Here is a 13914-nt window from a genome sequence, read left to right as displayed (position 1 = left end):
GTTATTTCCTCCAGAGGTTTTATTTACTTTTTTTCTCTTCATTTCTTCTAGGTATTCATATAGTCCAAGTAGAAAAATCGGGTTTTTTTTCTCTTTTAAGTGTCTATTTGACATTGTTATAAAGTTACTTTTTTCTTTCTAGGTTGGATTTTTCAGTATCCCTAAATCTATTGTATTTATTTATAGAGGTATATATTTTGTATTTATTCATCGCTACAGTCTTAGTTCCTAAATTGAAACTTTGTACCAGGATCAGGACCAGGATCTACCACTTAATGCATGTTATATTTGGCTCCTTGCTTGATATCAACCTAGGTTATTTGGGTTCCTGTACCTACCTTCACCTCCTAGGGTTAGGCCCACCCTGGATCTTCGAATTCAGAGTGCCAGGTCTTTAATGCCCTCTAGCATCTCAGTACAATGTACTAGGGATCTTGGAGCCCCTGCATCTGGGGTGTCTTAGTCTGAGTTAGTACTAAGTTAGTACCAAGTTAGCACTTGGACTGGTTGATGCTGCACTTGGGGTGGCTTCCAATGCTGGGGCTGTTTCAAGAGTGTAGGTAGTGGAGGTGGATAGAAAGACTTTCAGGTTACTGATATTTCTGACCATTGTCTGATGACACTGATAACCTTCCATCTAATTTCCTGGCACTGACTTTGCTGGCACTGTTGCCTTTCCTGTTGTCTGTTGGCTTCTACCAATTTTTTATGCCATTTTGGAATTGATGAAGTCATTTAACTGTAGTTGTTCATTAGATTTTGTGAATACTATTGGTCTGGTATGATTTTTAGGTTTTGCTAGAGTAGAGTTATGGAAGCTGGCCTCCTTACATTCAGGCAGCCATCTTGGCCAAAAGTCAGTCTTCCTTGGGGCTACTGCTGTCTCTTTAAGTAGATTTTGAAACAGCAAATTTCTCAGTGATGGGCAGTTTTTAGTTTCTAGAACTGAAATTAACAAATCTTCATTGGGGTTGCCCTAGTGTCCTAATATAAAACTGTTTGCTGTATGGAAAATTAAGATCACTCTTTTTTTCTGAAGATTTAGGAAAATCTATAGAAACATGCTAAGTTGTGCATGGTCATGGTGTGGGTTTTTTTGTTGTTGTTCCTAAGCCTAAATGGAAAGAACTCCATTTTTTTTCTTCTATTATATGTCTCTTGTGTTTTCTTGTAGTACTTGCATTTTATTGCAATACTTCTGTAGAATGGTTTGAATAAGTTCTTAATTGTCCTTCTTAGAAATGAAAATTCCTTTTTCTTCCTTTGATATTTCCCAGGGGGGGTCCCTGGTACTCCAGTCAGACAAAAGATGAAGAGTATGTCACGGTCTCTGAAGATGTTGAATGTTGCAAGGCTAAATGTAAAAGCTCAGAAGCTTCAGCCAGATTGCAGCCCATCTTCTTCAACTGGGGAGAAAATAGTCCAAAAGGCAACCTCTAGAAGAACTGATGAAAAACTGGAAGAAAGAGGAAAAATGTTGAAAAGTTCTAAGCCTAAAGGTACCTGTTACACCCTCTAGTTAGCTGAAGCTGCATGGTTGACCGATAAGAGGCCCATTGCAGTAGATTCCCTGGCATGTATCTGAAGGTGTTTTTAAATGTGTTGTTTCTTTTTTAAAATATAATTTAATGGTACCTTTTGATTTTCACCATAGTCACTTTGCAGTAGTGCTTTTTCCTCCTCTATCTCTGCATTGAAAGGAGGGGAAATTGATTTTCTCAGCTCTTTGCCAAGTCCTGCTTGGTTATTTTAGTCATAAGAGTTCAGTTTTGTTTTATTGTTCTTTCAGTTTACGTTGTTGTAGTCATGTATATTTTCCTAGTTCTGTTGACTTCAAGGTCTTCTCATGTTTTTCTGAATTCTGCCTATTAGTTATTTCTTATGGCGGAATAATATTCCATTTCATTCATATAACATCATTTAGCCATCGCCCAGTCAGTGAGCACTTATTTGTTTCCAGCTCTTTGCTTCTACAAAAAAGCTTGCTATGAATATTTTGGAAAATGTAGGACAGGTGGGGTGACATCCAAACTTTATCCTTAACTGCAGTTTCATGATGTTGAATTTTCTTGAAATCTGTTGGTGTCCAGGCAGTTTCACAAATATATTAGTTCTTACCTAGTTTGACCAGAAGAGTTCTGAGTACAGAATTATCTCACTTGAGAGATAGTATAAATGAAGGGGCAATTTACACATTGAATTTTAATCCCTGTCTGATAGTTAACTGAGTTATCATAAAAAATAATCACATACACATATGGAAAGTATTGTTTTAGCAGTATCGTCAAAGGATGTTTGTGTAGGATTTAGATTCAGCAAATGTTTATTCAGCCTCTGCTGTGCCAAACCCTGAGACACATGCTTCAAGTAAAACATGGTTCTTGCTCTTGTGAAGCTTATAGTTTAGTAAGGGGATAAAGCCTAAACAGATAACTGTAACACAAACAGTATTATATAAGTGCATTAGAGAGTTGAATAGCAGTATTAATTGAGGTTCCCAGGAGATCATCTGAGGTAACCAGGGAAAGTTCATGGACTAATGGCATTTTGAGTTGGTCTTTAAAGAATGAGTTGGAATTTAGTCTGGAGATGGATGATATTCCAAGCAGAAAAAAAATAGTATGAGTGAACAAAAGTAGATTATGGATATATTGCCTTTCTATCCCCTTGTCAATATTTAGTACTGAAATTGGAAGGAATAGCTTTGAGTATAAAAGTAAGAGTAATTTCTGTGTCAGTCTTGAAGAACAGTCTGATGAGACTGGGTACATGAGCTGTTTTCATCTCTGTTCTCCACACCGTGCTTCATTAATTTAGTATGAAGATGAAGATTCCTATAAAGTGTTCTTTGACCCTTGGGCCAGTTTTCCCTACCCTAAAGGTATTTTCCTTATTCTGATTCTTTTTGGTCCCTAAGTAAGTAGCCTATAGGGTTTGATCTCCAGAAATAAAACACCATGGATCCAGATCACAGAGAAGTAACAACAACATTGAGGTTCCATACAACTATCATTTCCATTTTTAGGGTTTAATCTCAAGAAATCAAACCCCATAGACCCAGATTACAGAGAAGTGACAACAAAACTGAGACTTCATTTGACCATCAGCTCATTTTTCATTATTATAGAAGTTGAAGAATAAGTTGATATTTTATCCGATGCATATCCTTCATAATTTTATAATCTTAAATTGTATCTTAGCCTTCATTCCCTTTAATTGACTGAATCCCAAAATTTTGCCCCAGAGAAGAATTGAGCTATATAGGTGGAACATTAATTAAACACATACTGTGTGCCAGGTACTGTGCTAAGAATTGGGGATACAAAATCAAGAAAACTAGATAGTCTCTACCATCAAGGAGCTTGTACTCTAGTAGGGGAATACAAACATAAAAGGAAGCTTGATAGAAAGAAAAGAATGAGGCTACCTGCTCTGGAGCTGGACAGCATTATAGAGGGTAAAGCAGGCTAGAGGGAAGGCCAGAAGGGGAGAGTGGCAGCAGCATGGCTGGACTATCTTGTGGTATAGCATTTCTAGGCAGTGACACCTCACTTACTAAGTCAACTTCAGGGTAGGGTCCTTTTACTTACTGAGGTGAGGAACAGCGGATATGGCATAGTGTATATACTGTTAGGAGCGGTCAATGTGTTTTATCAGTTTTGCTGAACTCCATTTTTTCCTCTTTTCTAATCTTTATGAAAAGGAACTGGTCTCTGAGTAGGGGAAGGAAAGGAAAGGATATATTCAGAAATGGAGATGATGCTAAAAACTACAGTTATCATTAAAAACAAGATACAAGTTTTGAAAATGAAACAAAAGTAATTATTGAGTCCCAGTGATCTGATATTGTATTGTGTGCTCTTAGTGATGGAAAAAATATAAAGTGTTATCAAAGGGCTCATTGTTTAGTTATGGATCTAGACCATCTACACACAAAACAAATTAGCCAACAAGATAAGATAGTAAATGTGTAATAGAGATTAATTTTAAAAGCAGAAGCCAGTAAAGCATATTAAAGACAAAAAAATGTAAAACATAAAAGCAGTTCTGTTTTTGTTGAAAGGAAATGATTGTTTATGCTAGAACCTGAAATTTTACAGAATGAAATTGTTTCTGTCTTCTTGACCCAGATTTCCCAGTATTTGTTTATTCATCTACACGCATACTTATTTCTTAAATGTGTCAGTCTCCTTGGCTTCTGGATACAGAGTCATGTTACATATGGTATCCTCCTAAGCACAAATACGATAGAAAGCCATATTTTAGTCTCTTATTCTCTGTAATAAATCTGACAAAAGGGTTGGACTTTACAACTTTTTTGAAATTAGTCATTTATAGATCTAGAGCTGGAAGAGACCTTAGAGCCATCTTGTCCGCTCCCTTATTTTACAGCTTCATAAACAGGCTCACAGAAATGCAGTGATTTGCCCACTGTCACCCAGGTGGTAAGTAGCAGAGCCAGTATTTGAACTGGGTCCTGTCCTTCCAGGTTCAGTGCTTTTTATTTCAAGCATGTCAGGAATCTCCAAAACAAAGGTCCTTTGTAAGTGATACCCTGCTACTCTTAGACTTGATTTAAACTTGCACCTTTTAAAGTAGTGGCCCAGCATATTTTAATGTCAAGTTGGTTCTTGTTCTCTTTCTGGCAACTTTTTAATCCTCTTATGTGAGATCAAACAATAGGTCACACTCTCCAAGCAGAACTGCACCTGAGACCTGACATTATTTTTTGTTTAGTATTAATCAGTACTTTCACAGATAATTTCTAGGATGCATTGCCAGATGTTTATGCTAAATATGCAAAGCATCAGTCTTAATTAGAGTTTAGATCTCAATGGTTTAGAGCCGAATATAGGGCCAATGCATCTAGTTATTTGGGTCTAATGTCAATTTTTGGTTTTGATTACTGAGAGATGAAAACATTGGATAGATGGAACTGAGAAAAACTATTATGGCATTAGCCCACAGTATGTAAATAAGGATGAAAACTGCCCTCAACTGCTCTTCAATTAGGTATGTTCATGTGGGAAATCATTAAGGTTTCGTGGGTGTGTCATATTGACTTTGGGAAAGACTTCTAAACAATCGTCCCTTCTATGTCTTCTCAGGAGGGTCTTAGCTATTTTTATAATCTGTTTATGATCTGAGTTATTTATTATCTGCACAAAAAATAGTGTTTAAAAAGCATACCAAGTGAATATTAGCTGCATTTAATATAATTTTTTGTTTTTACAGATTTTAAAACTGAGGAGGAGCTACTATCTCACTTAAATGAAAATTACCAAAAAACTGTGGCCATGGGAGAAGTCTTAACACATTCAAGTGCCCAGAATATGATCTTAGCTATTAAAATGTTCCTGAAATCCAGAGGCACCAAAGACTTAGAAGTAAGGAAGATCTCTCATGCTTCTTAAAGGTCCAATAATTTGATAGAAGGATATCTCCCATATTATGATGTATCTGATTAAAATGTCGTAAGATTGGAAAGTGAATTGACAAAAATCAGGACCCATGTGGCTTCATAGAAACATGAGTTAAAGTTGCACTTTTTTCTTCTCTTGAGTCAGTACCACATATTGCTTACTATTCACAAGATTTCTTAGTTGTGTTGTTTCCTTTGAGAGCCAGATTTCCAAAGTCATCCACAACTGAACTAAATCTGTGATTAACCCACATAGCTAGTACTTACTTAGATAAGTTCCTTCCTTAGATGTTTATCTCATTCATCCAAAAAAAAAGTGGAGAGAAAATGGAGAGGAAAGACCTTTATCCAAATTAAATAATGCATCATGATTTTCTTTAGCCAAGAACTGCATTATTTTTTTTTCCTTTGGGCACACTTTCTTTTTTGGTTGTTTATTATTTTTTTGTTATTATTTTGAGTAAAGAATATTTTATTAACCCATCTTTCCCTTTCCTTCCTCTCCCCTCCCTCCATTAATCATGTTTGGAAATGTATCTTTCCACATTTTAAGTCCATCACCCCTCTCTCTGCCAAGAGATGAATGGTATGTTTCATCTTCATTCTTTTGGACTCTTTGGTTTATCATTGCGTTGATCAGAGTTCTAAAATCTTTCGAAATTGCTTTTCTCTGTAATGTTGTTTTCATTATATAAATTGTTCTCGTTCTGCTCATGTTGTTCTTCATAAAAGTTTTCCCAGTTCTGAAATTTTCCATTTCATCATTTTTTATGACACAATAATATTCCATTATATTCACGTTATTTAATCATCCCTCTGTAAGAGGATAACTCCTTGGTTTCCAATTTTTGGCTACCACAAAAAGAGCTATGTTAAAAATTTTTTTTTACATATAGGTCCTTTCCGTCTTTGATTCCTTTGTAATATGGGGACTGAATTGTGAGAAAGATCAGAAATGGGGGTAAATAGCCTGTCTAAAACTATTTAATGATTCTGATTCTACAGATGACCTGTCTAGAGCGAGTAAAAAATTACCTCCTAAAGACCAGTAAAGGTCTTCGACAGCAGTTGAGGAAAAATCTGGACAAGGAAGCCAAAGTCAGAGAGTAATGAAATACTTTATTTACTTTACCTCAAAAAGGGGGCGGGGGGGAAGGGGGAGAGGAGACACCTCTCTAATTTGTTGTATTATTTAAAGCACATTTACTAGCTATTTGGGATATACTTGTACTGGTTAATCTTGCATAGAGTTCTAACATGGAGTCAAAGAATGTCAGTATTACCTAAAAACTATATTCATCAAAAGGGGAAATGGAATAAAAAGTATTTCTCTGAAACTGTTTTTGTTAAGTTTTGTTTTATTTTTTAAAGAGGAGGGCTGTCTATGCTATAGCTATAAGAGTCAAGCAACAGTAGATATGACAGCATTTTCTTTGTCTGCATAGGTACCAGCTTCAGGTGTTTCTTCGTTTGGAGATGTGTTTGCAGTGCCCTTCAATACAGAATAGTTCAGATGACATGGAACACTTAGTAGAGGAGGCAAGTGTATAGCTTAGTTCTATGTCAGTGGAACTGCTGTATTAAATGCCTCACATTTTCTGAGCTAATTCTCTTTCCTTTCCTTTTTTTCTTTCTTCAGGTGACAGACTTGCTTCGAGCAGTTTGTTTAACTGAGGACCCAGCATACTTATCAGGGTTTTTGGAGGAAATTTTGAGATTGTAAGTTTGATGGACAGTGAATCAGTTTTAAAGGTACCTTATCAAGGCTTCTATATGAATTATGCCATAGAAATGGAATTCATGGTAATTCATAGAAACACAGAATTAATAAGGATTGAGAGGGTGTTAAAACTTAATGTAGAATTTGCAGCAAATTGAAGTTAGTGTTGGATAGAAGAGATTTAGAGTAGAGCAGAATGCTTGTTATTTGTTTTACATTTAAACAATTTGTCCTACAGGTATATTGACTCAATTCCAAAGACACTTGGAAATCTTTACTATAGCCTCGGATTTGTGATTCCCCAGAAGCTGGCTGTGATCCTTCCTGCAGATTTCTTCAGTGATGATTCCATGACACAAGAGGGTGGATCACCAACACTATCTGTGCCACATAGCCATAGCACAGTATCAGTCAGCACTGAATCTGACCAGCTGGAGGAACTGCGTAGCCGATCAGCCAAGAAAAGGTAAAAGTCTATCTTCCAGTCTTTTATGAGAACCAATGGACTTATTAAAGCCATAGTTTTTTCTTCATATTCCCTGCTAATGATTGACTAGTACTTAACTAACTTTGTGAATAGCATACACTGAATATCCAAGACTCTTAAGTTGCCTAGAAAATAGTACAATATTCTGTACGCCACAGAGTATTCAAAAATCCTCAGATGAAACCCAAGTCTTACTTTTCTCTGTCATATTTGTCCATACATTTGGCTCTTAGCCCATTTAAGTACAACTTAGCCCATTTAAATACGTCTTCATAATTATTTAAATGTACACCAAACTACTTCTGGAAGTACTTAATTTGTTTGGCTATAAATCGGGTTTTAGGGGAACATGAACTATACTGATTTTTGTAACTTTTTTATACTCTTATTTGGCTACAACTGAACTGTTCTGACATGTATCTAGTTATTTGTCTAACTAGTTCTTACTTTTCTTAAAAATAGGAAACATGCATTAACAAGACATAGGAGTGTGACAGAAGCAGCACAAAATCTCCGGCAAATTGAAATTCCTAAGGTTCCCAGGAAAGCTACCAAAAAAGTAAGGATTTCCCAAGGTAGAAAGAGGATAAACCAGGGAATTACACTTGTAAAATTATTCCAAACTACCTTGAGTTAGAACATTATCTCATGGGTTGAGAAGGAATTAGAAGATAAGTGACAGGCAAGGTCTCCAATAGTAGGGAAGGGTCTGTTGATATTATTTAACCTTCAAAATATATATATAGAAGATAACATAAGGACACTAAATGATGGAAATTTATTTTCTGATTTAAAACTGTGACCAAAAGTACTCAAACCGGGGTTTGACATAGGGAAAATGTAGCAAATAAACTGGGATGGAAAAATTAATTTGAAAGCTCTCCTTTGAATAAGAGAAATTTGTAAAGTAGCAGTAATTAAAATGGTAAAGTCCAGATTAAATTCAAAGATAATATAATAGGGAGGTACAGGGAGCAAGACTGATATATAGAGAAGTATTGTGCCCTGCCTAAGGTTTCAATAGTCTTTCTAAAATACGCAAAATTGTGTGGAAAATTGGATTTTGTTACTACCAAAAAACCCACTTAAAAATATAGGAAGAAAAAAGCCAAAAAAATACTGATTGGAATTCAAGATAGGTTTCCAAGGAAAGAAGAAGAAAAAGAGTCAAATACAGATTTGACAATTTTCAGTCTTAATAAATTAGCTCTTTGGATAGATGTTGAGTGAATACAGTATGGAGCACTGACTCCAGGAAAGTTAGTCTTTAAACTAGTAACCCTTTCTTTGTTTCTAGATACTTATAACTTATATCTTAAATTTAGTATGGAATTTCTTTTAAGTTGGTATTTGGCATTGCTCAGTATAGATTCCTGAAAAAATGAGTGGCATACTTTAAATGTGAATAAGATTAAAATTTTGAATATCCTAGCATCTTGGTATTTATGAAGTTCAGAACTGAGGGACCTCACCTGGCCTCAGTCCTGATTCCTTAGTAGACATGGTCTAAGAATTAATTTCAGCATTACTCATTACCATTTCAATTGCCACTTATACAGACCTGAAGAGGAAGTTGAAAAGAGTCAGGGCATCAAGAATTTTTCTCTCTGAATACAAAGAGGCTTCCCATGTCAATGTTACTGTTGTAGGGAATAAAAAACTGTGATTTTTTAGGAGAGGAGTCATTTTCAGACAGTTGTTCCCTATGAAAGGGTCAGTTACTATGACCATTACCCAGGGTAAAATTGGGGTTTTCAGGTGATCAAGGTAATGAACTCAGGAAATGATGCACTTGAACTATTTTCATAGGACTAATTAATTTGAACAGTGATTTTGATATGGGGAGAAAAGCCCCAACAATAACACCACTCTAGCTAATCCACATAGAACTTTTAATAGAAAGAATTCGCAGAATTACTTATATCAAATTTTCTTGAACTTTCAGGAAAACTTTCATCCTGGTCATCAGCAGCCACCACTCCCAGTAAAAGATTCAGTTCAAGGTATGTTTCTCTGTTTCGTCTGTGGAGCACTAGCAAAGTCATCTTAAGTATATATATTGTAGTCATTGCAGGCAGTTGTTGAACTATGTAGGTTTTTGGTTGATAAAATGTACCCAGTAACATGACCTAGAGGATATGTGCAAAAAGTTTCCAATAATTTAATAAGATTTAACTTTTGCCTCATAGGCAACATAAGTCAGATGTCAGGGGCTATTTTATAATGGAAAAAAACTTAATCATGTACTATTTGAGTCTTCAACACAAATGTTGTATAGCATAACTTTTTTAATGTTAATAAGCGGGAATGTTAGCTTTAATCAGGAATGGGGAGTCTCTACCTTTGATTTCATCCCTTAATGGATCAGGTATCAAAACAAAGTCTTTATCAATATCACAAAAGGCCACAAGATAGCAATATTACACCATGAAAAGTTCTGTCACTTTTTGTCTCTATGGACACTACATCCTGCATGGGTATGAATACGTCCACCCCTATTTTCTCTTCCTCGGTTTTTTTTCTTTTTTGGTCCGTAATGCAAAACTAAAAAACATATTTTTACTTTATTGCATTTACTGAATAACGTTTTTTAATATTACTTTTTTATGATATTTATTTCTAAGTGTATCCCTCTGCTCTTCCCTAACCTACTGAGCCATTCTTTGTAACAAAGAGTAAAAAGGAGAAAAAGCAGTTCAGCAAAACCAACAAATACATCATCAACCATGTCTGACAGTATGAACATTCCATGATCATAGTAGAATAAAAGGGAAGGGTGTACATTTCCTCACTCTTCTGTAGGATCCAGCTTGGTCATTATAATTATTGGGTTTTTTTTAAAATTTCAATCTGCATCCATTCACATAAGTCTCCCTGTGTTTCTCTTAATTCTTAACATTCATGAATTGGTTTTGTGAAATACTGTTCCACTGATTTCAGATACAACAATTTGTTTAGCCATTCCCCACCTACTTAGTTCCCAGTTCTTTACTGCCAGAAAGAATGCTGCTATAAATATTTGGGGATTTTTCTTTCTGTCTTTGGGCTTCTTAGGGTAAATTCCCAGCAGTGGGATTTCTAGGTTAAAGACTACAGACATTTTAGTCACTTCTTTATTGCTTTGCAGCATGATTAGGCCGATTCCCAGTTCCACCAGCTGTGTTAGTGTTCTTGCCTTTACATAATCCCTGCAACATCAGCTCTTCCTATCTTTTGTCATAGTTGCTAATTTGTTAGGTGTGAGGTATTTTGTTTTGCGTTTTTCTCTTTAGGGATTTGGTGTATTCTTTCATATTATTGTTTTAGTCTTTTTGAAAACTGTTTATTCATGTTTTTTGACCACTTCTCTGTTGGGAAATGAATGGTTCTTGTCTTACATATTATATATTCTTGAGATCAGACCTACATCAGTGATATGTGATGCAACGATTTTTTTCCCAGTTAATAGTTTGACTTCTTATCATAGCTGCATTAATTTCATTAGTGCAAAAGCATTTCACTTACATGTGTTCTCAAATTATCTGTTTCATCTTTTGTAGTTGCCTCTATCTCGTTTCATTGCTATTTTTTCCCCTAGCTGAAGCTATGAAAGACAGATACCCGATCTTGTCTCTTCTCATTTTATTTAATTGGCATGACCTTTTATGTTCAGGCCACAGATCCATTTGAATATTGTGACATATGTTGCAAGATGTTTATTTAAGATTAATGTCTCCTAAGTAGCTCTCCAGTTTTTCTAGTAGTTTTTGTCAGATATGGAACTGTTCCTCAAGGAATTTGTGTTCTCTAGTATAATAATTGCTGGGTTATTGAATTTGAATGATTTCTGATTCTTCCTTGCCTAACCTGTTCCAGTGATCTACTTTTCTGTTTTTTTAACCAGTATCAAAAAGTTTTGGTAATTACTGTTTAGTAATTTGAAATACATAAGTGTTATTGAATAGTTTTGTGTTCCCTATTATTATAGAAAGGTGTGTGTATGTGTGTGGTTTGTAGGAGACAACACAAAATTGCTCCCTGTCTGAAGGGATCTCAACCTTATAGTACTTGAGTTGGGGATGCTTCTCAGATTTCTCTACAAATAATCAAGTAAAAAGTGATTTTGGAGTTATCTCCTGACTAACACCAAGTTTTGGGGGGGAAAAGATTTACACAAATAAATTCTTAGTGCTCTTTCCTTTTCCTTTCCTCTTACCTTATTTCCTCTTTGGTGTAAAAATATTCACACATGTAACTTTGTATTCTTGATTTCGTTAGGCACCCACATAAAAATTCCTACACATTTGCCTTAAATATTCTTTACTGACAATGCATAGATAGATCTTGTTGTCTATAGCAAATGAATCTACAAGTTCTTAACTATTGAATGTGCAGGTTCCTGAAATACTTGGGTTTTATGATATAATTAGTGTTTTGAAGTTCCATCTGAGCTCTAGTCTTAATTTTTTTTTTTTTTTTTTTTGCTTCTTAAAATGATTTTACCTGTGAAGAACAGATTTAAAAACTAGCTATAGAGGCAGTTCATTCAGCCATTAGCCAAAATAAACTACACTAGACAGTGAAAAAGGATACAATGGAGAGAAAAGTAGTCAAAAAGATGTGTTTCTATTATTTTGATATATTGAAATGCTCTCTTCCTCATTTTACTACTTTCCTTTCCCTTCCTACCCTTTCATATCCTCTTTAATCACACACACTCTATAATGGATAGAGTGCTGAACTTGGAATCGCAAACTGCATTTCAGGATAGAACTATGATCCTGTGCAAGGTGGATTTGCGGTAGAGACAATCTTAATTTTTCCCAAGAAGTTTTGTACTATAAATTATTAGCCAGGACCAAGTTGAGAGTATTAGTAGCTAGTTGACAAAATGGTGTAGTAGAAAGTATGAAGGATTTGGAGACAGAAGACCTGGGTTCAAATCCCAGCTTTGCCACTTACTACCAGTGTTATTTTCGGTAAGTCACTGGGCAAGACATGAATCTTTGGGCCTTGATTTCTTTATCTATAAAATGAGTGTGTTGGACCAGATGACCTCTATAGCTCCCTACCAACTCTAAATATATTATCTCAAATTACTGAGGACCCTGAGCACATGTATTTTGTTCATCAGATATTTATCACTCTGAGTTTGGGGCTTGTCACACAGAAATAAATAATATATGGGGTTTTCCGTCAACGTAAGGGATATACACATCCCTACAAAACTTATTTTAGAATCTTCCCTCTTCTCTCCTGTAGTGGTGAATCTCATAGCCCTTGGGCTTACTTGAATGAATTAGAATTGATATTTGCATTGTTGAAGTCCTGTAGTATGCCCAAAGACGGAAGATTCCAGTTCCCTAGAATTTTCCATTCTAATGTCTCGAGATAAACATACATATATTGCCTCTAGTAACATATGGTTTTACTATATGTGTGAAGTTAAGTGGCTGATCATTGATTTTACTTACCAAAAAGATGATCCTTTAAAAAATTTATCTATTCCCATATACTTCCTGCTAACACTGCAATTTTAGGTGAATTCCATGTAGATTGAAGAACTTTTGACTTTAAAGTACATTCAGTCTTGATATACTTCTGAAATGTTCTTGTTTCCATCTTTTTTCATTGTTACTTTGTGTTTCACATAGCCTCAGAATAGATTTAGAATTACATTCAGAAATAATGGATTGTTTATGAAAAGTATGTATATTGAGTGCATAGATAAACAGTAAGTATTTCAAATTATCAAAAGAAAAATATTTAAAGGAATTCTTCACAAATCCAAATAATCCAGCTTTATTGTGACCCCGTTTAGGTTTTTTTAAAAAAGGTTTTCTGCTTTGAGTGAGTATCCCTCATCTCAGAAATAATATTTATTAATGGTAACATCAGCATTTTTGGGTGGTTTCAGAAGTGACCAAAGTTCGAAGAAACCTTTTCAACCGAGAGATGCTTTCTCCTTCAAAAAGATCTATGAAAAGACTACCTAGAAGTCATTCAGTGTCAGCTGTTGAAGGGCTAAAATACAAAGCTGATGGCTCCAAGGAGATTCAAGGTATTGTATGTGTCCGATAGGAATAGCCCCAAGTGAAAAAGGAATAACCATCATAACTGTCCTCCAGCCTTTCCTAAGAGATGGCAGGGTGTTCCTGAGTGTTAGAAGGAGCCAATATAGGATGATGGTGCCTGCAATGAAAGCCACATGACTGTAAGAGAAACTAAACTTAAATGCCAGCATAAAACATTACGTGAAGAAACCAAATTTCTCCCAAAGTGTATATAGCAAGCCTTTAATAACTG

General features: G+C 35.3%; 1 protein-coding gene across 1 annotated transcript in view; it reads left to right on the top strand.

Annotated features, from left to right (window-relative positions):
- The window catches only part of TICRR (TOPBP1 interacting checkpoint and replication regulator), a 39927-nt gene that overhangs the window by 10047 nt on the left and 15966 nt on the right, over positions 1–13914 (top strand). Inside the window, exons 7-15 of the mRNA XM_036735884.1 lie at positions 1278–1499; positions 5236–5387; positions 6428–6528; positions 6868–6961; positions 7062–7141; positions 7381–7608; positions 8092–8188; positions 9575–9632; positions 13526–13669. Of these exons, the coding sequence (XP_036591779.1) occupies positions 1278–1499; positions 5236–5387; positions 6428–6528; positions 6868–6961; positions 7062–7141; positions 7381–7608; positions 8092–8188; positions 9575–9632; positions 13526–13669 (1176 nt within the window). The remainder of the gene's footprint in view (positions 1–1277; positions 1500–5235; positions 5388–6427; positions 6529–6867; positions 6962–7061; positions 7142–7380; positions 7609–8091; positions 8189–9574; positions 9633–13525; positions 13670–13914) is intronic.

Source organism: Trichosurus vulpecula, chromosome 8 (assembly GCF_011100635.1).
Source record: "Trichosurus vulpecula isolate mTriVul1 chromosome 8, mTriVul1.pri, whole genome shotgun sequence".
Taxonomy (NCBI): Eukaryota; Metazoa; Chordata; class Mammalia; order Diprotodontia; family Phalangeridae; genus Trichosurus; species Trichosurus vulpecula.
Note: the sequence above shows the minus strand (reverse complement) of the source record. Positions and strands in the feature narration are given on the sequence as shown.